At 46.1% G+C, this 27,008-nt stretch overlaps 1 protein-coding gene across 1 annotated transcript in view; it reads left to right on the top strand.

Moving 5' to 3' along the window:
- F8 (coagulation factor VIII) overlaps nt 1–26,548 on the top strand; it is a 76,544-nt gene extending 49,996 nt beyond the window's left edge. Inside the window, exons 18-26 of the mRNA XM_048515065.1 lie at nt 3,449–3,631; nt 5,871–5,987; nt 11,861–11,932; nt 16,795–16,880; nt 19,843–19,998; nt 21,635–21,779; nt 22,520–22,668; nt 23,893–24,069; nt 26,228–26,548. Of these exons, the coding sequence (XP_048371022.1) occupies nt 3,449–3,631; nt 5,871–5,987; nt 11,861–11,932; nt 16,795–16,880; nt 19,843–19,998; nt 21,635–21,779; nt 22,520–22,668; nt 23,893–24,069; nt 26,228–26,383 (1,241 nt within the window). The 3' untranslated portion in view covers nt 26,384–26,548. The remainder of the gene's footprint in view (nt 1–3,448; nt 3,632–5,870; nt 5,988–11,860; nt 11,933–16,794; nt 16,881–19,842; nt 19,999–21,634; nt 21,780–22,519; nt 22,669–23,892; nt 24,070–26,227) is intronic.
- Nucleotides 26,549–27,008: the final 460 nt, after the last annotated feature.

Here is a 27,008-nt window from a genome sequence, read left to right as displayed (position 1 = left end):
GTCCCCTGTGCAAACACCAGGTCATTACTGACCCGTGAACTGACATCACATCACAACATTTTCTAGGCAGACCTTTCGTTCATGGGGTAATTTGCCATTTCCATCCCTAGTCAAACTGGGTACTCATTTTACCAACCTCGGAAGGATGGACAGCTGAGTCAACCTTGAGCTGGCCACCTGAAACTGACTTCTGTCAGGATCGAACTTGGGTCGTGAGCAAAGCGTTGACTGCGGTACTGCAGCGTACCACTTTGCACCATGGACCTCATCCAATCAGAATTATTGTTGGCTTATTTCCCAGGACAGCCACAGGGAGAAAGTGACCCTGCACCCACAGTGTTTTGCCTTGAGGAGGAGGAGGAGGAAGAGAGTTTGGATTTATATCCCCCCTTTCTCTCCTATAGGAGACTCAAAGGGGCTTACAATCTCCTTGCCCTTCCCCACTCACAACAAACACCCTGTGAGGTAGGTGGGGCTGAGAGAGCTCCGGAAAGCTGTGACTAGCCCAAGGTCACCCAGCTGGCGTGTGCGGGAGTGCACAGGCTAATCTGAATTCCCCAGATAAGCCTCCACGGCTCAAGTGGCAGAAATGGGAATCAAACCCGGTTCCTCCAGATCAGAGTGCACCTGCTCTTAGCCACTACGGCTCTGCTGCAATGTGAACTCCTCCTCTCTCTTATCTGCTGTCCCCTCTCCTTACCAGAAATGAGGTATCTCCTTATAGCTGTGTTCTTGAATAAGAACAACAGTTAGCTCCTCCTCAAGTAACACTGTTCAGGGGGGTTAACATTTAAATTCCCATAACATTCAACTTTAAGCAAATCCAACAATTTGTCTTGGTCAATCAGTGCACAGTATTCAGGACAGCAGTCTCACAAAAATATTGCTTTCGTGTGAAGCTTGAAGTCTTTTTTATGTTTTTATTTTATTTTTATCTCATGCTCCCCCAGCAATATATTGATAGAATTGAAATTACCCAGTTCTCAGCAGAGTAAAAGTGCAGCAGAGTTTTAAAAAAGGAATGATCTTTTATTCGGATTATGGTTATAAAACAAAATTAGGCTACAAAATATACACAACCGAAAGAGAAAGACAAACAAAATAATCATGGGCAAAAATGCACAAGCAAGCAATCAAACTTGCATAGTAACAAACAGCAAAATAGCATCAACAAACCAGCATGAGGAGAAAAGAGCAGCAGGAGAATAAAGTAAAGAAGGCAAAAAAGAGGGGGAGGAGTAAGAAGCAAATAGAACTGCACCATTATATGCACACACAAAAAATTAACCTATTAGCAGCTCACCTGCCCGGCATTAACAGAAACAACCAAGTAAATTGCAGCTATCTTGCTCCCGCAAGAACTTACTGAAAGAATCACTAGGTATGCCTGAAGTCGTTACGGTCGACGCAAGGAATAGGCGAGACGCAGCGATATCATCTGATGGAGAGAAGCCAGCGGCTAATCTGCCGATCTGGGGTCCCTGGCACCTTTTATTAGGGTTTACAGGAAGGTGGGAGAGCGGGAGAATATTGTACAGTACATGACTCATAGGGGCTGCGTATGTGCGGGAGGAAACGTTCCTGTCTGGGCCTAATCCATACCTGGGGGTATGCACCTTTTGTCCCTTTGTCCAGGACATCTTGTGACCCGTGAGTCATGGGGGTCTTGTGACAGGTGAGCGTGCTTGCCCAGAGGGCAACAGATGGCGCAGGCATTCCTGTGCTCTGTCTGAGGCTCTGCTGGGTTCGCTGGCTCACCCCTACATATGCCAAATATTCTAACATATACAATGCAAAGTTTAAACAATAACAAAAATAATAAAACTAAACTAACACATTCTGTACATGTACAGATGGCACCTTAGCCATACTATTCCACCTTAGGGAGAATGTTCCAGCAAGGCGGCTGGGAACCAAGAATGACAATGGAGTGCTCGAAACCAGCATCGATTTAATCCCTGCTGGGTGATGGAGGCAGAATGATGCAGGAACAGGGAAAACACAAAGAGAAAGAGGGAATGGGTTGCTCCCAGCAGGGCAGGCAAAGGCAAACCACCCCTAAAGGTCTCTTGCATTGAAAACCCCACCAAGGGTTGCCAAAGGCCAGATGTGACTTGACAGCACTTTTATGCCATTACAAACATGTCTTCCAGCCCAATCCAAAGTGGGGGGCCCGGACCCACCTCTGGAGCCGGTGTCCACTCCACCGATGCAAGGGACAAATGTGCTGGTGGTTGGCAGAATTACCTTAGTGACTGGGTGCTGCGCAGCTCCACGGTGCCCATCCCAGAAGTTGCCATCCCTGCCCAGGTGCTCCAGTGAGCTAAGCTGCACCAGTTTGACCGGGAACATTCCAGGGGCAGACCCAGGGGTGAAGCTGACCTTAGCTAGCTTCTACTGACCGCCCAGTCCCTGTGCGCCACTGGTTGGCCTTAGAGATATGCCACATATGCTAGATATGGCTCTGCTGCTACATTTCAGCTCCCAAACAGGTATATGATTAAAAACAAACAAACAATTAAAATAATTTGAGCCAAAAACAAAAGAAATTTAAAAATCTGAGGGACAAAATAATTTAACCAAGTGGTGGTGACAAACCGCAGGCCAATCCAAAATCCAAAAGCAAAATGACAGCAAGGTAAGTTTTCATTCGGCTGTTAGAAAAAAGCAGGCGGCGCTTGCTGAACCTGCGAAGGAAGAGAGTTCCAAGAGAAGAAGAAGAAGACTTTATTTACAGTCAATGACCAGATATAGAGAGTTCCAAGAGGGGAGAAACTGGTGAAGATTAATATTGATTTAAATAATGACGGGTGTAATGGAAGACAGAAGGGTGGACCAAAAAATATAGTTATATGTATAAAATAATGATTAAAGCAGCCCATGCAACAATAGCCTTGGCCTGGAAAGAAAAGAAAAAATTGACATTTCAGAAATGGCTAGAATATATCTGGGAACAAGTGACACTTGATATTTTCGATATATTAACCAAAAATAAGACGTAGCAAGATAAACAGAATAAAACTTTGAAGATATGGATAATATACGTGGACTGGATGAAAGAAGCTCGAGTCAATGAAGAAATATGGGAGAAGAGGCTACAGAGAATGAACTTACTGCTGTTTGTGTGACAAAACTATGAGGAAGATGGAATGGGGGAGGGAGAAAAGGGGGAAAATGTATTGTTTGAAAATTCAATGAAGAAGGAAATTATTATAAACTGTAAAATTCAAATGATACAATTAAAAAAAGAGAGTTCCAAGAGGGGCCACCACGGAGAATACTCTGCTCCATTACTAAGGCGGTTGAGCATCCACCATGATGGAACCCATCAAGGGGGATGGGGGTTAGGAAGCCAGAGCAGAGAACATAAATTAAATGCAAAACAAACCAATTCAATAAGGAGCCCCCTTTTTACATTCTGATTTCTCTTTTGTTTCACCCCCTCTAGCTATCAACGGCTATGTCAGAGACACGCTGCCAGGGCTGGTGATGGGCCAGCACCAGAGGGTCAGGTGGCACCTAATGAATGTGGGTGGAGTTGAGGACATCCACTCAGTCCACTTCCATGGGCAGGTCTTCACTGTCAGAATGGGCAAGGAATACCGCCTGGGAGTCTACAACCTCTATCCTGGTAAGGCAGGAAATGAATGGCTTCACCATCCTCTTGCTGCTAGCTCTTTGTTGTATTTGAACTACAAGACATGGGCTCAGTGGGCTGATAGGACAGGTTGGTCATAGGAGCAAAGGACATAGGAAGCTTCCTTATACCTTGGCTGCTTCTACGTGGTGATGATTCTCCTTGTCGTTCTTGTTGGCTGTGAGACATTTGCAGATGCAATGGGGCATACACACACATTCCCCCTACATTTTCCTTGCTTCCACACCCCAGAAAGTGCACCCCTTATAGTTCCACAATACTTTTTTTTAATGAAAGCTAGGGATTCAGAGGATTCAGATTCAGAGAAAGCTAGGGATCCCCAACATGGCGCCCGTGGGCACCATAGTACTAATTGATGTGTCTCTTGGTGCCTGCTTGCATCTAGTGAAATCAAAAGAAATTGGGGTGCATTTGGGCATATTCGGGCTAAAATCGGCCTGAATATGTCCTGCCCAAATATAAACGAATCCAAATGCAAGGCATTTGGGTTTTTTGGAGTATTTTGTGGTGTTTTCACATTTCAACCTGTAGGGGGCGCATTTTAAAGCTAGTAGCACCAAAATTTCAGGGCATCAGCTAGAGACGGTCTTGATGATGTCATCCAAGTTTGGTGAAGTTTGTTTTAGTGGGTGCCCCATCTGCCATTGTTTCCAATGGAAGTTAACAGGAGATGGTGGCTACCTGTTTGAGGGTCCATAACTTTGGCACCCCTGAACCAAACTTTACCAAACTCAGTTGGTATCATCAGGACAGTCACCAAATGAGACCCTGAAATTTTGGTGCCACTAGCTTTAAAAATGCATCCCTGACAGGCACCCCAATAAATTTTCCCAGATTCTCTGCTCCACAGTTCCTTGACTCCATTGTAGCCAATGGGGAATTTCTGAGTGTGTAAGCAGACTGCACATTTTTGAAGATAGAGGCGGCAGACTTTCAAGGTGGCTCCAGGAGGCCTTTCTGGTAATAGCATCCAGGCTTGGTGAACTTTGTTTCTGGGGGCAGTGGGGGGGAGGGAGGGTTGAGAGAGCTCTGAGAGAACTCAGCCAGCAGGCTTCATATGTAGGAGCAGGCAAACAATTTATTTATTTATTTATTTTTATTTATTTATTCGATTTGATAAACCGCCCTACCCCCAGAGGGCTCAGCCTTTTGGGGGCCCATAAAATTGAACCCCCAGAAGCAAAGTTCACCAAGCCTGGATGCTATTACCAGGAGGGCCTCCTGGAGCCACCTTGAAAGTCTGGTGCCTCTGTCTTAAAAAATGTGCAGCTTGCACAGAAATTTCCCATTGGATACAATGGTGCCAAGGAGCACTCTGCTACTCGCAGTGGCCCACCAGATGCCTTTGGGAGCTCACATGCAGGATGTGAAAGCAATGGCCTTCTGCTGCTGCTGCTGCTGCTCCCGAGCACCTGGTCTGCTAAGGCATTTGCAATCTCAGATCAAGGAGGATCAAGATTGGTAGCCATAGATCGACTTCTCCTCCATAAATCTGCCCAAGCCCCTTTTAAAGCTATCCAGTTTAGTGGCCATCACCACCTCCTGTGGCAGCATATTCCAAGCCCGTTCGTCATACTCATTACAATAACAAAAACAATTCTAACAACTTAGAGAACTGCATTCACTTCTGTTCCTTCCCCAGCTGTCTAGTTAAGAGAGTTTCAGAAGGTCAGGTGCAGGATGAGACAGTCAGGAGAAAGCAAGAGATATGAAACTGACATTTTCTTTCCGACTTAAATGAATGTAATAATGAAAGCAAATTATAATAAGACTGAATGACAAGATTGACACAAAAATGCAAATGGAAACAGATGTGCACATATCTGCTATGATTCTTGGTATTACAGATGGAAGGCAAAAAGAACACGGACTCCCCTAAAGTCACTTTCATTGCTGGTGGGAGATAGCAACCAGGCTCTTCCTGTGGGCATAGCCATTAAATCCAGTCCCCCACAGCCTGGCCTCAGTGCTAGAACTTATAAAATGACAATCAAGATAAGAAAATCAAGGCTACAAGGAGCCAGCTGGCCCCTCACCATAATAAAGATTCCTCTGGACTCCTATAAATATGCTCGCATCCAATCCAAACATCATACAAAATTGAATCACGTGATTTGTCTGGCTTTCAGAGGCTCTGGGTGATCAGAACTCTAGGAATACTCCTGTCTCCACCCGCAGCCACCCTAAAGCGAGTCTCTCTTTCTTGTTGCAGGTGCTTTTGCGACTGTGGAAATGCACCCGTCCCACCCTGGGATTTGGCGGGTGGAATGTGAGGTTGGTGAGCACGAGCAGGCTGGAATGAGCGCCCTCTTCCTGGTGTATGACCAGAGTGAGTAACACAGAATGTTGATCCTCAAACCCAAAATTTACTCAATGCTTAGCTCTACTGCCTAGTAGGCCATTGTTGCTAAGTTAAAGTGCCTATGATACTAGAGCAGTGGTGGCGAACCTATGGCACGGGTGCCAGAGGTGGCACTCAGAGCCCTCTCTGTGGGCCTGTGCCCTTGGATGCCGTCCCCCCCCACACACAAACACCTAGGCTGGCCTGAGGCAGCTGGACTCGATTATTAGCATTAAACCCTAAGACCAAGTTTTGGGGGAAGCAGTGCAGGTAACCCTGTTAAGCACTGTTAAGCCCCACTGATTTTCATGCGAAGAACTAAAGCACGATCCTTTACCTGGGAGTAAGCTCGGTTGCTGGCAATGGGGCTTGCTTCTGAGTAAACCCTCCTAGGGTCGTAATTCGCCCATTCAAAGCATTGGACAGTTGCTTCACCAAGCTTACTCCCAAGTAACGTGCCTCGGAGCCAACTGTTTTTTCTAAATTGAAACCTCAGTATTCAAGTTAAATGGCCGTGTTGGCACTTTGCAATAAATAAGTGGGTTTTGGGTTGCAATTTGGGCACTCGGTCTCGAAAAGGTTCGCCATCACTGTACTAGAGAGTCTATTATACCATCACTGTGCTGAAACTATCCAGTTCTTGTTTCTTAACCTGAGGGCCCCAGCGATGCAGCTTTGAATTCCATGATGGAAGAAAGGCAGGTATTATGTTCTCCCCAAGTAGTGAGAAGCTCTAGGGCTAGGGTTTACCTCAATTGTTTCCCCTTGGAGGAATCAGAACTGAAGGCTCCCAGTGTCTCTGTAGTTTTTTACTTTCTTTGCAGAGGTACATGGGGAGACGCAGAGGCCCCCTCACATGACAGCAAATTCCCCATCCTAGATCAGATTCCAGAGAGAGAGAGAGAGAGAGAGAGAGAGAGAGAGAGAGAGAGAGAGAGAGAGAGAGAGAGTCTGGAAGTCTACAAAAGCAAGACCAATGAGAACTCCTGAATAAAGATTCCTCTCCCTTCTCCCAGCCAATCCCCTGAATCCTCCTTTGCCTCAAAAAAAAAGTTGTTTTAGGCTACCTAAGCAACCCACCATGGGAACTGATATATTGCAGTGCATGAGATCTCAGTGTTTTTACCATTTTTTTTTGCATTTTGTTTAATTCCACTTCTAAATGATTTGTATGTCTGAATGCCTTGCCCACACAGAGAACCTATCCATGGACATTAGATATATGATTTAATGTACAGGTTAAATCACACCTTTGAGCAGATTGTTCTAAGCCGTCTTGGGCTCAAAAAAGGAAAGATGGGAAACAAATATTTAATTCAATAATATATCCTTCAAGGAGCTCTGGGTGACATACATAGATTTCCTTTTTCATTTATTCTCACAAGAACCTTCGGAGGCAAATTATGCTGAGAGAGTTATTTACTGAAGGTCTCCTGTCTAAGGCCCTGACAGTATAGCCCTGCCTAGCCCAATCTTGTCAGATCTTGGAAGCAAGCTAGGTCAACCCTGGTGGTTACTTGGATGGGAGACCACCAAGAAAGTCCCAGGTTGCTACACCAGAGGGAGGCACTGGCAAATGACCTCTATTTGTCTCTCCTTGACTAGAATTTCTGTAGGGTCACTATACGTTGGTTGTGACATGGCCACACTTTCCACCACCACCGTTCTGAGACCATTGACCTTAGCAGACTTAGAAGGGTATAACTAGAATTTCTCTGCCAGTAGATAGGACAAGCAGACACCCCCCCCCCCCCCAATTTAAATCAAGAGGCTAACACACACAAAAAAGTCTCTCTCAAATGTAGCTCTTCATCCACAGAAAAAGAGTAAGGGTAGAATGAACCTTAGAAGTCGATCTGAGAGATCAGGCAATCACATATTATTCCATTGCAAAAGTTTCTTTCCATTATTCCAAAGACCCCTATTGAGGCAACATGAGTATGTTTAAAGTTGCCATGTTTCTGAGGTGGTTAAATGTTTTAAAGGGCTTTTTTAAAAAAAGAAGCAAATTGTTCTGGTCGATTTACTAAAAAGAGAAATGACTGCAGAGTAAATAGCAGGACAGTTAGACCCTTCAGTTGGAAGAAATAGAGGGAAGGTGGAATCACAGGTTGCGGTGACTCAACAACAATCCAGTTTCCATGTGTGAAATGGGGAAGAGTACACATTCTGGGAGCTATGAGGAAAGGTGTGTGGCATGGGGAAGAGATCCCTACAAACTGACATTCCCAGCTCTCCTGGAGAAAGCTCAGGGTCCCCCTCTTGCCTTTTTGTGGTTCAGCTCCCACCAGTTCTGAGGGATACTCATCTCTCACTGCTTGTGGGCTTTAATTGTGCACGTCCTATTAGTGCTAATGGGACTTGCGCACCTAAAAGTCCTCTGTGTGAAATGAGTCTAATAAATCCAGGGTTACAACCTCATTAAGTACAGAGTTGCTTATTTCTTGTGTAATGGGCCTTTAGCCTCCATGATCTGGTAATTCATGGCTTTATTTGTCCCTTTGAGAGGACTCCACTGCTACTTTGCTCATAATTCCTTCACAATTCTCCCTAAGGTGACCGGCCACTCATGACACCCTCTCCCAGCTTTGTAATGCTTAGCTAAGAACCAGCCTGGTGGTCAGAGAGAGAGAGAGAGAGAGAGAGAGAGAGAGAGAGAGAGAGAGAGAGTCTGAACCATCAATGGGCTTTGGCCAACTCTCTGCAGAGTCTGTGTACATCTCTCTGTGCCTCTTTCTGAATCCAAACTGTTCTTCCTTTTCACACAACACACATTTGCCTACTCCAGGAAGTTAAAGGGGTGGGTCCCCTTCCCCAACCACTGATAGAATAGAATAGAATAGAATAGAATAGAATCTTTATTGGCCAAGTGTGATTGGACACACAAGGAATTTGTCTCCGGTGCATATGCTCTCAGTGTACATAAAAGAAAAATACATTTGTCAAGAATCATAAGGTACAACACTTAATGATTGTCATATAGGTCTAGTAAGCAATCAGGAAACAATCAATAGTAACAAAACCATAAAATGTAAAATCATAAAATAAAATGAATTAAAATGAAATGTCAGCACAGGCTATAGTCATACAGTCATAAGTGGGAGGAGATGGGTAATAAGAATGATGAAAAAAGTAGTGCAGTAATTATATAATAAGTATATAATAAATAGTTTAACATGCTCGAGGGAAATTATTTGTTTAACAGAGTGATGGCGTTCGGAAAAAAAACTGTTCTTATGTCTAGTTGTCTTGGTGTGCAGTGCTCTGTAGCGACGTTTAGAAGGTAAGAGTTGAAACAGTTTTATGACCAGGATCTTGAGGGGTCAGTAAATATTTTCACAGCCCTTTTTTTGACCCGTGCAGTATACAGGTCCTCAATGGAAGGCAGGTTAGCAGCAATTGTTTTTTCTACAGTTCTAATTATTCTCTGAAGTCTGTGTCGATCTTGTTGGGTTGCAGAACCAAACCACACACAGTTATAGAGGTGCAGATGACAGAGCTCAATGATTCCTCTGTAGAACTGTATCAGCAGCTCCTTGGGCAGTTTGAGCTTCCTGAGTTGGCGCAGAAAGAACATTCTTTGTTGTGCTTTTTTGATGACATTTTTGATATTAGGTGACCATTTTAGGTCATGAGATATGATGGAGCCTAGAAATTTAAAGGTCTCTACTATTGATACTGTGTTGTCTAGTATTGTGAGAGGAGGTAGGATGGGAGGGTTTCTCCTGAAATCTACCACCATTTCTACGGTTTTAAGTGTGTTCAGTTCTAGATTGTTCCAGTGGCACCACGAGGCTAGTTGTTCAACCTCCCGTCTGTATGCGGTTTCATCGTTGTCTCGAATGAGACCAATCACTGTTGTATCATCTGCAAACTTCAGTATTTTAACAGATGGTTATTTAAGAACCCTTAAAGGCCATCAAGGGGAATCTCAGCAATTCTTAAGGAACATTACTATTCATCAGATAAAACACATTGAGTCACAGCGATCAAAATCTGAATATAAATAAGGACCCTCTTCGCAGAACATGTTGGGATGAATCACTCCTTGTCAGTACCCCCTACTTCCTTTAAATCAGGGGTAGGGAACCTTTAACACTCAAAGAGCCATTTGGACCCATTTTCCACGAGAAAAGAAAACACTTGGAGCCGCAAATAATTTTTGACATTTAAAATAAAGATAACACTATATATAGGTTTTTTTTAACCTTTTACTCCGCTCATTCTGAGAAGCGCATGGATGCACCCGCTCTGCTGCCTGCAGGGCAGGCAAGGATGAAGCCGGCGGCTTGGCCTCGCCGGCCGCCGGGAAAGAACCCGCCCCGCTCCAACGGGGCGGGCAAGAGGGGAAGCCCACGGTGCGGCCCAGCCGACCGTGGGCAGTTGGTGCGTCCGCCCTGCTGCCTGCAGGGTGGGCAAGGATGGGGCCGGCGGCTCGGCTCGTGGAGCCACAGTGCAAGAGCAGAAGAGCCGCATGCGGCTCTCGAGCCGCAGGTTCCCTACCCCTGCTTTAAATGCTTGTGCAAGGCTTGTAGCTCAAGGTTCTTAGCCCTGAAATTTCTAAGTGTAGGATATTTTGATGTGCCAAAAATAGATATACTTAATAGCAGAGTATTGCGGAAGTTGGAACAGAAAGAATAGCCAGAGATGCTTCGAGTTGCTTTTGTATAAAAATACTTTACTTATTCAATGGAAGGGTTACATGGGATAAAAAGAATAAATGCTGTACTTTCTTTATTACATGTTTACAGTAGAAAGCTACATCTTGTAACTTTTTACTCTGAACAAGTGGACTCAAACAAAGAAACTCAGATAACTTTATATCTTCTGGTGTATATGCTTCTCAGCACGCAGACACTGGTAGTCAAGTTGACCAATGGCTAATCAATAGACTGGGTCATAAAAAAGTGACCTCACTAACTTGTTTACATACAAACAGTTAACCCTTTAGTAACTGAGCTGCCACAGATACTTGCAAATACAAACACTTAGAATGGTCTCCATTTGAAAGTTTGGAAGCCACGCTAGAAGAGCTGGGAAGTATGAGCTGGGAAAAGTCATTCCCAGTGAGTCAATAATCCAGCATCCATTTTCTCCACAGAGATATGATTCTCTGCTGCTGGCTTAGAAAGGTATCCAACTGTAGCTGCAATTTAATGTCAAATTCAAAATAACATTGCAGAGTCTATTGCCAGCTTCTCCGCTAATGCCTGAAGCTTAGCAAACATTTGAAAGCCAATGCAATTCTGGGCTGTATCACAAGGAGTGTAGTGTCTCGATCGAGGGATATCACTGTACCTCTCTATTCTGCATTGGTTAGACCTCACCTGGAATATTGTGTACAGTTCTGGCCACCGCAATTCAAGAAGGATATTGACAAGCTGGAACGGGTCCAGAGGAGGGCAACTAAAATGGTAAAAGGTCTGGAATCTATGCCCTACAAGGAGCTGGGGATGTTTAGTTTGGTGAAGAGAAGGTTAAGAGGTGGCATGATAGCCATGTTTAGATATTTGAAGGGATATCATGTTGGTGAGGTAGCCAGCTTGTTTTCTGCTGCTCCCGAGACTAGGACACAGAGTAATGGGTGCAAAAGAGATTCCACCTAAAAATTAGGAAGAACTTCCTGACAGTAAGGGCTGTTCAACAGTAGAATGCACTTCCTCAGAGTGTGGTGGAGTCTCCTTCTTTGGATGCTTTTAAAGAGAGGCTGGATGGCCATCTGTCAGGAGTGCTTTGATTGTGTGTTCCTGCATTGCAGGGGGTTGGACTTCCAACTCTATGATTCCAACTCTATGATTCTATGAAAACCCACTTCCATACCTTCCCAGTAAAATAAATGTTGTCCCAACTTTTGTTCTCAGGGTGTCAGATTCCTCTGGGCCTAGCATCTGGGACCATTGCTGACTCTCAGATCACAGCCTCAGATCACTATGGTAAGGTCCAGAATCTTATGGCATTGATGGGATCCAGTTCTCTGCTGCACCTTGCAGCTGTTGCTAAGAGTGGTGTTGTTGTCATCTCTGTAGAACACACTGGCAGCACTGGCATAATGCCCATTGGGCAAGGTGGGCAGCTGCCCAGGGCATCACCTTGTGGGGGGCATCAAAATGCTGGGTTCGTTTTTGGGTATTTTTAGTGATTTTCCGTTTTTGGCCTGCAGGGGGCGCAGTTTTTATGCTAGTGGCACCAAAGTTTCAGCGTATCATCAGGAGACTGTCCTTATGCTACTCCCCAAGTTTGGTGAGGTTTGGTTCAGGGAGTCCAAAGTTATGGACTCCCAAAGGGGGTGCCCCTATCCTCCATTGTTTCCAATGGGAGCTAATAGAAGATGGGGGCTACAGTTTTGAGGGTCCATAACTTTGGCCCCCCTGAACCAAACTCCACCAAACCTGGGGGGCATTATTAGGGAAGTCTCCTGATGAGACCCTGAAAGCTTTGAGACTGTGCCTTCAGAAATGTGCCCCCCCCCCCCAGCCTGCCACCCCATTGACATCAATGCAGAAAACTCAATGCAGAACAAAGATTCTTGGGCAAATTTCGGGATGTTCTTGCAGGGAGGGCATTCTTAGATGTATCAGCACCAACATTTCAGGGTATCATCTGGAGGCTGTCATGATGGCACCCCCAAGGTTTGGTGCAGTTTGGTTCAGGGGACCCTCAAAAGGGTAGCCCCCATCTCCTTAGCAAAGAATGGGGGGTGAGGCACCCCCTTTGAGGGTCCATAACTTTGGACCCCCTAAACCAAACTGCACCAAACTTGGGGGGGGTCCCATCAGGACAGTTTCCCGGGGGGGGGGGCATCCAACTCAGGTTTTGCCCAGGGCTACAGTTTGCCTCATTACGCCCCTGACTGGCAGCCTTCTGTTTTGAAAAGAAGGGCCTCAGCGTCTGATGCTATAAGAATGGGCAGAAATCACTGCAAAAATATGTCCCTGAATCCGACCATTTGCAAAGCATCCCCAAAAATGAAGCTCCCATTTCTACCTCATGGTTTTCACTCCAACAGATCTACAGATGTGTGATAAGCAGGTTCCACAAGGGCATTTTAGCATGCGACAAATTCCACCAGAGTACTTCATTTACATTATTGGCATCTGTTTTGTTGCTGTTAATCACCGTTCACGCTACGCACACGCGTTTCACCCAGTCAGGGACAATGTGTTCACTTGCTGTTTTGCCTTGGCCCTGTCTCTCGCCCATCACATTCAGTACAAAATCAATAGCACAGGGTGTCCTTCAGGAGAGGCTAATGGTGCATAAAAACAAGAGCCATGTGGCTCTAGGAATTACATTAGCACATTTGGTCATGCATATTTTTTCCCCCTGAGGATCCAGCTCTAGGGCCCCCTTCAACACATGCAGAATAATGCCCTTTCAATCCACTTTCAATGCACTTTGCAGCTAGATTTTACTGTGCGGAATAGCAAAATCCACTTGCAAACTATTGTGAAAGTGGATTGAAAGTGCATTGTTCTGTATGTGCGGAAGGGGTCTAGGGCAGTGATGGTGAACCTTATTAAGACCGAGTGCCCAAATTGCAACCCAAACCCCACTTATTTATCTCAAAGTGCCAATCCAGCAATTTAACCTGAATGCTGAGGTTTAAGTTTAGAAAAAACTGGTTGGCTCCCTCTTCCTCCACCCCACCCGCTCGAGCAGGGGCCAGCCTGCTCTAGCCTCCAGCAAGTCCTGCACACACCGCTCTGTGCCTCTCTAGCATCTCTGCCTTCTCTGCACACCCCCCTCGGGTAGCAACCACCCAGAGCACAGGCACCAGGCCTGCCAGGCGAGTCCTCCCTGCTCACCATGGTGCACGCATGCCATGCTCAGTGGCCCAGGCCAGCCTAGGTGTGTGTGTGGGGGTGTGTGATTTTCCACCCCCCACATGTCTAACTCTGTGTGTGCGTGCCCACACAGAGGATGAGTGCCACCTCTGGCACCCGTGCCATAGGTTTGCCATCACTGGTCTAGGGGAACACCACTCTGGTTCTAGAACTTTACTAGAAAGGCCCACAGGAACCCCCCTCCCCCCTCCCCCAAAAATCTGGGAGACCTGGTTTCAAATCCCCACTCTGCCATGGAAGCTGGCTGGGTGACCATAGGCCAGTCACATTCGCAGCCTGAACTTCCTCTCAGGGTTGTTGTGAGAATAAAACAGAGAATGGTGTAAGCTACTTTGAGTCCCCATTGAGGAGAAACATGGGATACAATTTCAGTAAATTCATAAATAATGACGTGCGAAGGGCCCATGCAGATAGGGTTCCCAACCACTAGGTGGCACCTGGAGATTTCCTGCTATTACAGATCATCTCCAAATGACCAAGATCTGTTTCCCCTGGAGAAAACAGCTGCTTTGGAGGCTGGATTCTATAGTATTATACTTGCTGAGATCCCCCCCCCCTCCGCAAAACCTGCCTTCCTCAGGCTCCACCCCCAGAATCTCCAGATAAACCCCCACCCGGAGCTGACAACCCTACATGCAAAGAGAGCTTATTAAACAAATGCTATGTTAGGTAAACTGAGAAAAGTTATAAATAGCCTTACTTAGACCCCTTCCGCACATGCAGAATAATGCACTTTCAATCCACTTTCACAATTGTTTGCAAGTGGATTTTGCTGTTCTGCACAATAAAATCCAGCTGCAAAGTGCATTGAAAACAGGGGTGAAGGGAGAGGGAACTGCACCCGGGGCACGATTTGCACGCACCCCACCCCGATTTGCCCACGCCCTGCCCATGCCCCGCCCCTGGGGAGGGGAGGTCTGGGGCGATTTTCTGCCCTACGTCATGCCAGTGGTGTGTGCCCGGGGCACGGCGCCCTCCCTCCCCCGCCCCATTGCAGCTTCATCACTGATTGGAAGTGGACTAAAAGTGCATTACACTGCATGTGCAGAAGGGGCCTTAGTTTCTATATCAGTTTCACTGCCTGATTCCAGTTGGCACGACTCACCCCACCGGAAGGCAACAATTCCCCTCCAAAAGCAGCCTCAATACTGCTCAGCTTCAGGGAATTAAGCTTTCTATCTAGGCCAGTGGTGGCGAACCTATGGCACGGGTGCCAGAGGTGGCACTCAGAGCCCTCTCTGCGGGCACTCGCGCGCAGAGTTCATCATGTGGGAGCGATTGGAAAATCACCCCCCCACACACACACACATCTAGGCTGGCCTGGGCATGATCCTTTACCTGGGAGTGAGCTCGGTTGCTGGCAATGGGGCTTGCTTCTGAGTAAACCCTCCTATGATCGTGATTCACCCATTTGAAGCGTTGTACGGTTGCTTCACTAAGTTACTCCTGAGTAACACGTACCTTGGAGCCAGCTGTTTTTTCTAAACTAAAACCTCAGTATTCAGGTTAAATTGCCATGTTGGCACTTTGTGATAAATAAGTGGGTTTTGGGTTGCAGTTTGGGCACTCGGTCTCAAAAAGGTTCACCATCACTGATCTAGGCTCTACCTCCTCACCAACGAGTGAGTCTGATTTTCCTAACATTTTTCCCCCCAGCCAAATCATAAGGCTGCCAAAGGTGTTTGGGAACTATAAGCCTGCTGAAATATTTATGCAAAGAGCGGAAGGGAATCTTCCTGGTGGCTTGCAGGCTACTCAGCCTTCTGCCTAGCATCATGACACTAGGTTGTAAAGCACTGAATGATTGCTTATATGTAAGGTAGCCTGAAGAACTCTCTAAAAATAATTTTAAGGCAGTTGGTCCACCAGGATGATGGAACTCAACTGTCTAGGAAATCAGAGTTTGGTTAGAGTCCTTTGTGTGTGCCATTTAAAGAGCAAAAAGGAAAGGAAGCTGGCCTCCCTTCACAGGGGCATAAAAAGTATGCTTTTTACTTGTCTGAGAGGCATTTCTCTTTGCTTCTCTTCTGAGTTTAGTATCAACAGACTCCACACAGTCTTTAAATTCAGAGTTTATTGAACAGTAGAGTTTTAAGTTCAGGCACGAAAGTTCATGACTTGCATTTCTCTTAGCGCTTTCTGAGCTTTGCAGTCTGTGCACAGTTGAACCTGGTTAGGTTGCTTTTTACGAAACAGAGGCTTCTTCAAAACATCTCTAATTCCGCACATGCAGAATAATGCACTTTCAAACTGCTTTCAGTGCTCTTTGAAGATGTACGGAATGGCAAAATCCACTTGTAAACAGTTGTGAAAGTGGTTTGAAAACGCATTATTTTGCGTGTGCGGAAGGGGCCTAAGCTATTACTCTTAAACCTAACAAGCAGTATTAAAAACTTACACTGGCTTACATAGCCGTGCCCCAGAAGGGCTGTTCTAACAAATCACGTAGCTACCGTGTTTCCCCAAAAATAAGACAGTGTCTTATATTAATTTTTGCTCCCAAAGATGCGCTATGTCTTATTTTCAGGGGATGTCTTATTTCTCTGTGTTCTGTTCGTTGGGCATGCTTCCAAACAAAAACTTTCCTACGTCTTACTTTCAGGGGATGCCTTATATTTCACATTTCAGCAAAACCTCTACTACGTCTTATTTTCAGGGGATGTCTTATATTTGGGGAAACAGGGTAAATGCTATACGCATGACCATCAATGTAGCTAAACCCGCATTTCCCACAATGCCAAAAGGGGCTTACTTATATTTGTTGCTAATACATACATATTGGTTTCATTGAAATGACTGAATCATTTAGCTGTGTTTTTTATGAGGATCTGAGCAATCTCATCTCTTAATTCTTCTCGGGCTGGTGGATGTCTGAGAGACAGAGAGACATTCACCCTTTTGTGCTACGATGCTTCCTTTCCGGTCACACATTTCCTATTCTTCTCTCCAAGGTGAATGGGTTCCCAGTCTGGCCAGATTGGATAGATCAGGATCAATCAATGCCTGGAGCACTGAGCGGGGTAATTCCTGGATCCAGGTAGGCTTCCTTCAGTAAGTAAGTACAGCAGGAAAAGTACAGATGACAGCAACCAAGATGGTTGAGGGGCTGGGAGACCTTTCCTGTGAGGACAAAGACGGAAGAGTCTAAGGCTCATTCCGCACATGCAGAATAATGCACTTTCAAACTGCTTTCAGTGCTCTTTGATGCTGTGCGGAATAGCAAAATCCACTTGCAAACAGTTGTGAAAGTGGTTTGAAAACGCATTATTTTGCGTGTGCGGAAGGGGCCTAAGACTTTTCAATCTAGAAAAAAGACAAGCGGGGGAAGGGAGACATTATAGACATTTATAAAATTATGCATGGTATGGCAAAAGTGGATAGAAGGAGATGTTTCTACCTATCCCTGAATACCACAACTCAGGGACACCCAATGAGTTGGGAAATGAGCTCAGGAAAGGCAGAAGGAAATACTGCTTGAAATGAGTAATTAAATTATGGAATTCACTGCCAGTGATGGCCATGAGCATAGATGGCTTTCGACCAGCAGTTCTCAACCTGTGGGTCGCGACCAGAGGTGGGATCCAGCAGGTTCTCACAGGTTCCCGAGAGCAGGTTGCTAATTATTTGTGTGTGCCAAGAGGGAGTTACTAATTGGTGATTTTGCCACATGATTTTTGCCTTAGTTATGCCCCTCCTCTCAGCAGTAGCGCGCAGAACTTGAAGCAGTCTAGCAAGAGGTACACTGGCATGCGTGGCAGCCAGCGCCTGTGTGCATTCGTTTCCCGCCCAAGGACTGGCGCAGTGGCTGCGTCTTTGTCACAGCCCTGCCCAGGAATGCCCCACCCCCGTCATGCCCGGCCATGCCCCCGTCATGCCCCACCCAGTCCCATTGGCGCTATGCCACAGTTTGAATCCCACCACCATGGGAACCTGTTACTAAAATTTTTGGATCCCACCACTGGTTGCGACCCCTTTGGGGTTCGAACGACCCTTTCACAGGGGTCGCCTAAGACTCTCTGCATCAGTGTTCTCCATCTGTAAAATGGATAAATGTTAGGCTTGGGGGTCACCACAACATGAGGAACGATATTAAAGGGTCATGGCATTAGGAAGGTTGAGAACCACTGCTCCCTGGAGCCAGTGGTGGCAGGAGCCCTCTGGCACAGGAGTGCAAGAGGGGTGGCACTCAGAGCCCTCCTCTGCCCAGGGCGCTCTGAGAGTGCGCCCCCCCACACACACACACACATCCAGGCTGGCCTGGGCCACTGGAGCCGATTGGCTTAGCATTAGAAGCCTAAGACCTAGTTTTTTGGGAAGCGGTGGCCAAGAGTAGCCCTGTTCCAGGAGTGCTGGCATTTAAGCCCCCCACGCCTGAGATTTTTCCCATGCAAAGAACTTCAGCACCTAGGGGTAAAAGCTCAGTTACTTTGGCAAATGGGGCTTGCTTCCTGGGAAGTAAAACCCTCCTAAGGTGCATTGAATTCCACCCATTGGGAAGGATTTGCACTTTGTGAGATTGCTTTCAAAGCAAAGCCACCAACTACCACCAAGCTTACTCCTGAGCAACACACGCCTTGGAGCCTTGTTTTTTCTAAACTAAAACCTCAGCATTCGGGTTAAATTGCCATGTTGGCACTTTGCGATAAATAAGTGGGTTTTGGGTTGCAATTTGGGCACTCGATCTCGAAAAGGTTCACCATCACTGCTCTAGACAGAATCAAGAAGGAAAGGATCCATGAATGGCTACTAGCCAAAGTGAGGAACCGGCCTCCACAGCCTCAGCAAGCCTCTGAATATGAGTGCTGGGAGGCATCACTGGGGCCCACCTTTGCCTCTATGCCCTGTTGATTGACCCGTCAGGGCAACTAGCTGGCCACTGTGTGAATAGGGATGCCAGCCTCCAGGTAGAACCTGGGGATCCCCTGGAATTACAGCTCATCTCCAGACTACAGAGATCAGTTCCCCTGGGGAAAAATGGATGCTTTGGAGGGGGGATTCTATGACATTTTACCCGACTGAGATGCCGCTCCTCCTCAGGTTCCATCCCCAAATCTCCAGGAGTTTCCCAACCTAGATCTGGAAACCCTACCCTCACCTCAGTATTCCACTGGTGGCCAGAGAGGACCTGGCAACTCTAAGGTCCCTTCTGCACATGCAGAATAATGCACTTTCAATCCACTCTTGCAATTGTTTGCAAGTGGATTTTTGCTAATCCACATAGAAAATCCAACTGCAAAGTGGATTGAAAGTGCATTATTCTGCATGTGCAGAAGGTGTCTATGTGTGAGACAAGATGCTGGGTTAGAGTCAGATTTTCAGACTGGAGAACTAGTTTCCTGAGATCTTTTGAGCATGGGGCTTCCTGCGTGCCAAGCCCTCTGAACCTTCTGTGAATGAAATCCTGGGAATAGACTTCCTAGACAGTGGTGGCAAACCTATGGCACGGGTGCCAGAGGTGGCACTCAGAGCCCTCTCTGTGGGCACGCACAAACAGAGTCGCCCCCATCCCCCCCCCCACACATCTAGGCTGGCCTGGGCCGCTGGGCTTGATTGTTAGCATTAAACCTAAGACCCAGTTTTGGGGAAGCAGTGTAGGTAACCCTGTTAAGCGATGTTAAACCCCACTGATTTTCATGCAAAGAACTAAAGCACGATGCTTTACCTGGGAGTAAGCTCAGTTGCTGGCAATGGGGCTTGCTTCTCCTAGGGTCGTGATTCACCCGTTGGAAGAGTTGCATGGTTGCTTCAAAGCAAAGCCACTGACTACCACCAAGCTGACTCCCGAGTAACACACGCCTCGGAGCCAACCGTTTTTTCTAAACTAAAACCTCAGTATTCAGGTTAAATTGCCGTGTTGGCACTTTGCGATAAATAAGTGGGTTTTGGGTTGCAATTTGGGCACTCGGTCTCAAAAAGGTTCACTATCACTGTCCTAGACTCTAAGGGCAGTCTCTTAGACCACCCTACTACAGTTCCCCACCTCTTGTACTATTGATCAGGTGGACCTCCTACGCCCAAAGCTACTCCATGGGATAAAGACACAAGGAGCCCGGCAAAAGCTCTCTACCCTCTACATCTCTCAGTTCATCATCTTCCACAGCCTGGATGGGCAACAATGGAAAAAATACAAGGGCAATGCCACCAGCTCCCAAATGGTGAGTGTTTTCTCTTCGTACCTCTTTAAACTGAGGAAGAAGGGAAAGGATGGGGGCACCAAGGAAAGTAGATTTGACTCCTGGCTTGTTTTAAAAATGCATGTTTAGCCATTTCACATTCAGTATTGTCCACATGTATATTGAGTGGAGCTGAGTGGGGATGCAAAGGTGACTCATATTGAGCCAGACCTTCCTACTATCAAGTTCAGACTTGCTATTTGGCAATGGCAATGGCTTTCCAGGATCTCGGGTAGGAGTTCTGGGTTCTCTTGCCACAGAGCTGAGGAGCAGACAACCCCCAGCTCATTTGCTGGTGGAGATACCCCTTACAGAGGGCTGGGGAGGCGGACAGTAAAAATGCCGGCACAACCCTGCACTACTACATAAGCGCAACCACACACCTCCAGCATGACAGCCAGCGTGGTATAGTGGTTAAGAGCAGGTGAATTCTAATCTGGAGAATCGGGTTTGATTCCCCATTCCTCCCCCTGAGTGGCGGAGGCTTATCTGGTGAACCAGATGTGTTTCCGCACTCCTACATTCCTGCTGGGTGACCTTGGGCTAGTCACAGTTCTTCAGAACTCTCTCAGCCCCACCTACCTCACCAGGTGTCTGTTGTGGGGAGAGGAGGGGAAAGGAGCTTGTAAGCCATCTTGAGTCTCCTTACAGGAGAGAAAGGTGGGGTATAAATCCATACTCTTCTTCTTCTCTCTCTGCAACGTGGATCTGGCTGTTATCTTGTAAACAGGAGACCAAAACATGAATTCAATGAGAAATGGAAGTTATGTTTCAGAAATTATTCAATATTGCCTAAATAATAAGCCACAATGGGAAGTTTTACTAATGTATTTACCTGATTATTACCGATTATATCATTTATATTTTAATCAAACTGAGTATATATAGCACTTTAATAGCTAGACCAGCGTAAAGACTTATTAGATTATTGTAATGTTTCCCTTTATATGTGCAACAATATGTATCAATCAATCTTTAATAATACTGAACAAAATTATAGATAGAACTATGTTGTCCAAATGACTGACAGTTAAAACTACTTTTACCCAGTATATCAGCAAATGTTCGTTTTGTCTTTTATTAATAAGATTATGCATGCAGATCCATTTGATTCTTAATTTTGATATCGATCATTTTGATTGTGACTTATAAAAGGTGTTAATTACTTTTTAATTGAGAAGATTGTTATTACTGATATGCTTGTTTTGTTTTTTCTTCTCTGTATCTTTTTCACTGGTAAAAACAATGAACGTTATTTATTTTTGAAAAACCCTTCTCAAGGCAATTGACAAAGTAAAAACAGTGCAGCAAATCATAAAAAAGTCTACAGGTTATTGATATGAAAATTAAGAGGAAGCAGAACTCTGAATTGTGACCAGATACAGGCAGTCAGGCAGTCAGTGGGCATATCTTTCAACAGGGGCACGATATATCCCTTTGTGACAATAAGACAGGCAGCTGCATTTTGGACTTGCTGAAATGTCTGGACTTTTTCAGAGTCCATTTTGCGCCACAGCAGGGATCCCATGCATGATTTGACTAACCCTGGCCATCCTTTCTGCTCCCCAGGCATTAAACAGGCTACTTAGAATCTCTCTCTCTCTATTTCTGCCTGCAGATATTCTTTGGGAACGTAGATGCAGCCAGTGTGAAACACAACGTTTTTGACCCCCCAATCATAGCCCGCTATATCCGCCTTCACGCAACACATTACAGCATACGTGTTACATTGCGCATGGAGCTCATCGGCTGTGACCTGAACAGTACGGCAACAAAGGCTTTTTATCTTTCCTATTCACTGTAGCTAGGAACAAGGAGAGCAGAGCTGGCAGAAACCTCAAAAAACTACTAGAGTTAATCTTTGGATCTCACTGTTAGTGAAGTGTCTGTTGCTTCTAGCCTGCTCTGCTACTGTGAGACTGGCTATTTCGAGCAGCGTTGTGCAAGCCTAATCTTGAGAGCCAGCGTGGTGTAGTGGTTAAAAACAGGTGGATTCTAATCTGGAGAACCAGGTTTGATTCCTTACTCCTCCACCTGAGTGGCAGAGGCTTATCTGGTGAACCAGATGTGTTTCTGCACTCCTACATTCCTGCTGGGTGACCTTGGGCTAGTCACAGTTCTTCAGAACTGTCTCAGTCCCACCTACCTCGCAAGGTGTCTGTTGTGGGGAGAGCAAGGGAACAGAGCTTGTAAGCCACCTTGAGTCTCCTTACAGGAGAGAAAGGTGGGGTATAAATCAAAACACTTCTTCTAATCTCAAACCACGGTTTGCCATTATGAAACGAGTCTTGAGCACAAAACTTCTCTGGAGCTCTAGACAGAATGAGAAATGTTGTCTCTCCCTTCATAGGGAAAATCCTCCATTAAGTCAATGCAAAAATGCTACCTTAAGACCACAGGAACCGAAACCCAACCACATGGGGAAAATAATATTGAACAGGGGGCCTTTAGACCCACAATTCACCACAGAGGGTTACTTCTCTTCTCCTTTTCTCTCTGCTAGGTTGCTCTGTGCCGTTGGGAATGGAAAGCAAAGCTATCTCCAACCAGCAGCTCTCAGCGTCCTCCTACATTGATAGCATTGTCTCCTCTTGGCCTCCCTTTCTGGCCCGACTTAACCTGCAGGGGAGGAATAATGCGTGGAGGCCTAAGGTAACTGCTGTGTGTATGGAAGTGGGGGAAAGGAGGATGGCTGGCTCTCTACTCAGTGGAATCACTGTGGGGTCCGTATGCATGGGTGTGTGCCTGTGCGCATCATAGCGGATGACAGTTTACGATCCCATGGGCAAGGCCTGCTCTACGTTTGCGGGGGTGGGGGGCATCTTGGGCAAGATCCAGTCTTCGCTCTGTGCAGCACCATCGCTATCATCTTGTCTTCCTCCTCCCCCTTGTTTCCCTTCCCCTTCATACCCCGACAGGAACCAGGTGCCCCCGCTACCTTGGAATACAGCCATGCTACAGAGAAAGAGCCAAATATCTCACATCTCTGTCATCCATTAAGCAACGTCGTTTATTTATGTTAGCACGTCTTAATAGTTTCCCATCAGCGGTAACCTCTGGGAGATACCTTCAGATCCCCAAACAACAGAGACTATGCCATTGTGGTTGTGGATCTCCTGAAACCATATCCCACATTCTCCTGGAATGTCATCTTCATAACAGCCCACATATGATTTTAATTTATCCTTTGCTGCTTCCAAGGCTTCATTATTCTAAATTCCAGACCACTCGTTTTTTGCTGAGTGACTGAAGTCCATCGATTACCTTGGCAGTGGCTAAGTTTTTGGAAAACATTTTAAATACCAATATTTAAATGTCTAAACGTAAATAATCTTTTATGCCATTAAAGGTTAAACTGAGGAACCAGGTGGCAGCAACTGTGGCGTTTGGTGGCATCACTGCTGTTCACCTGCCCAGCAAGCAAGCAGTGACGGCCGCTAGAAGCAGTGGTGGCCACAGCCATATTCAGGGCGCAGGCAAGCAAATGGCAGCCAAGCTGTTCCTTCTCCTAACTGCCATCACCCAGGTCAAAATTATGGGGAAATAGTTCTGCTGGTTTGCAGCCGACTTGGCTGCACGCAGCCCTGATTGGTTGGCACCTGTATTGCTCATGAAGCTATCTCCCTATCTTCTCTGAGCAATGTTTAGAGTGTGGAGCATTTCTTAAAACATCAAAGCCCGAAAGAAATGTTTGATTAGAGGAAACATGCATGGGTACGTTTCTGTGTACGTTTCAGCCTGTCAACGCACAACATAGCAGTGGAAATAAACTTGAGAAGGCATCTAAATGACACATATAAGAGTAGTTTTAAAATGTCCTGGGGGGTGGAAAGGAAGGGATGTCTTGTGCTGGAGGTGTTTCTGTCCCTTCCGCAGGGAAATAGCCCAAAGGAATGGCTTCAGGTGAACTTCCAGAAGACCATGCGAGTGACGGGAATTGTGACTCAAGGGGCAAAGAGCGGCTTCACCCACATGTATGTGAAGGAGTTTTCTCTCTCAAGCAGCCAGGATGGCAAGCACTGGGCTCCCGTTCTTCAAGATGGGAAGGAGAAGGTAAGGAAACACTGCAAGAGAACTTAAAGCCATTGATGGGAAAGGTTTATGCTTTTAATAGCCCACAGAATTCCTCTTACCCCACCACTTTACTGTGCCCAGTCATGACTCCTTAGTCTACTCCTAAGCAGGTGTCTGTGCAGGGAAGGCTACTTCATGTGTCTGACCATTCAAAGCTTCTAGTTCAGGGGTCTGCAACCTGCGGCTCTCCAGTTGGCCATGCTGGCAGGGGCTGATGGGAATTGTAGTCCATGAACATCTGGAGAGCCGCAGGTTGCAGACCCCTGTTCAAGTTTATCCCTCAACCATTTCCCGCAGAGCAAATGGGAGAATGGGCAGGCTGGCAGCCCCGCCCTGAATAGAGTCATAACCTCCCACATCCTCAATGGCCCATTGAGACAGTCTGGGCCTTCTTCACAAGGGAAAAATGGAAGTCATGCTGTTCTGTTTTTATGTGTACATGGATTCATGTGTGCACATGATAGGAAGCATATCTCATGCCATGCCATGCCATGCATAATCAATGCATGGAATTCCTGCTGCAGTGCTGTGATAGACTGAGTGGATTTTGGAAGATGCATGGAAAGGATGATTAGCAGAGAGCCTTCTTCTTCCGAACTCTGGTTATTTGACCAGATGTTGGGGACAGGGTGAAGCGTACATCTTCATGACATGTCCAGCTTGTGAACTTCCCAAAGAAACGTGGTTAGCAGAGCTTAGAAACAGAATGCCAATCTATGGCCCTTTGTGCACTTAATGTTCGTGGCACAGCTGTGTGTTGCGCTGTAGGGTCCCCCCTTGTTTTTTGTTTACACATCAAGAGGTGCCCTGTTAAGTTCTATTTTGCTACCAGGTCAGGAGGTTATTTGCTGCCTGTTTTTGTTTTAAAGCTGTTTTCATGATCCAGCACTCCTTTGATAGCTCAAAAGTATTTTTAAAAACTTTTAAAGGAAAGAAGCCCCATTGATCCTCCAGAAATGCCGGCAGGGGATGGGGGGTGGGGAACTGCTCATGCATGGGCAGAGGAAGGTGGGGAGGAGTCAAAAAACCAAAAAAAGCAAAGAACGTATTAGTCTGCTTTGCTTTCCCGGTACAGATACAGAAATAATTGCCCTTTGCCCGCTTTCACAAACCATGAGACTTCTCAGATCTGCAGTGCAGTGAGTTCTGAAGAGAGAAACATGATGTGCATAACTGAAAATCCAACCCAAAGGGAATATATGTTCCATGTGAAGGGAACACAAGCATATTAATGGCATACAAATCCATTCACCCTGTTGCAACGAGGCTGCTGTCCAAACTGGGGACCTCTGTGCCTTGGTAGTCTGTCTTGAGCACAGAATTCGCAGTCACCGTGTGAGTTCATGGCTGAGAAGGGACTTGAACTTAGGACTCCTCTTGTCTGACCTAGTCTGACACTCTAATCACCACGCTGCATCTTGGACTTGAACAATCATAAGTCCTGCCTTGTGATTATGCCATAAAACATGCTGGCCATAGTCCACCTAGCTCTGCATTGTGTGCGTTGGAATTGTGCACAATGCTCCAGGGCCGTGGTGGCGAACCTATGGCACTCCATGCTGGCAGGGGCTGATGGGAATTGTAGTCCATGAACATCTGGAGTGCCATAGGTTTGCCACCACTGCTCCAGGGTCTCAGGTAAGGGTTTTTGAGATCCCAGCTTCCTGACAGCCTTTCAACTAGAGTTGCTAGGAAGTGAGCCGATGAACCTCTGCATACAAAATATAAGAACATAAGAACTAGCCTGCTGGATCAGACCAGAGTCCATCTAGTCCAGCACTCTGCTACTCACAGTGGCCCACCAGGTGCCTTTGGGAGCTCACATGCAGGAGGTGAAAGCAATGGCCTTCTGCTGCTGCTGCTGCTCCTGAGCACCTGGTCTGCTAAGGCATTTGCAATCTGAGATCAAGGAGGATCAAGATTGGTAGCCAGAGATCGACTTCTCCTCCATAAATCTGTCCAAGCCCTTTTTAAAGCCATCCAGGTTAGTGGCCATCACCACCTCCTGTGATATGCACTGTTCTTTCCCACTGATTGTCTCTGTATCTCCTTTGGATTCTGAAAAACCTTCTAACCACTCTTTTCCTGACTTCTTTGGACACCTAAATAAAGAATTACCATGTCTCCATACTTTCAGATTTTCCAGGGCAATCAAGATTACTTCAGCCCAGTCGTGAATCTCCTGGATCCCCCGCTCTTTGCCAGGTATTTAAGAATACACCCGCTCCGTTGGAATAAACACATTGCACTGAGGACAGAGTTTTTAGGCTGTGACACCCAGCAAATGGTTTAGCAAAGATGGACTTGCCTTTGCCTTGATGGTGAAGTTTCTCAGGACCTGAAATGCCCTCCAGTGGGGCCAACTGCAACATTCGTAAATTGCTGACACTCAACCAAAACCTGTATATTTTTGATAACTGTTTGTGACTTTTGTGAATTAAAATGACCCAAAACATGACAACACTCTTGCTGGACATTGTTCTATCCTTGATTTTCTTAGTCACGGTCCTGCTCTGTCTGTGCCTTTACTTGTCTTTTCTGCTTTCTGATTCTTAGGTTGCACTCGTAATCACATGTACTTGGGAGTCCCTCTGAATTCAATGGGGCTTACATTTGAAAATACATGCATCAAACTAGGATGTAGGCAGTGGTGGGATTCAGCAGGTTCACACCACTTCTGCAGAACCGGTTGTTAAAATGGTGCTTGTAAACAACCAGTTGTTAAATTATTTGAATCCCACCACTGGAACAGATTGTTAAATCATTTGAATCCCACTACTGGGTGTAGGGTAGAAGATATTTCACCAATCCAAGGGTCAGAATTGAAAGCCAAGGAGAAATCTTTTGAAATGTAATGTGTGAATGACTGGAATACACAATGGCAGGAAAAAACCCTCTCCCTTCTTTCGCTCGGCTTC

The sequence above is a fragment of the Sphaerodactylus townsendi genome, linkage group LG13 (genome assembly GCF_021028975.2).
Source record: "Sphaerodactylus townsendi isolate TG3544 linkage group LG13, MPM_Stown_v2.3, whole genome shotgun sequence".
NCBI classification, from domain to species: domain Eukaryota; kingdom Metazoa; phylum Chordata; class Lepidosauria; order Squamata; family Sphaerodactylidae; genus Sphaerodactylus; species Sphaerodactylus townsendi.
Note: the sequence above shows the minus strand (reverse complement) of the source record. Positions and strands in the feature narration are given on the sequence as shown.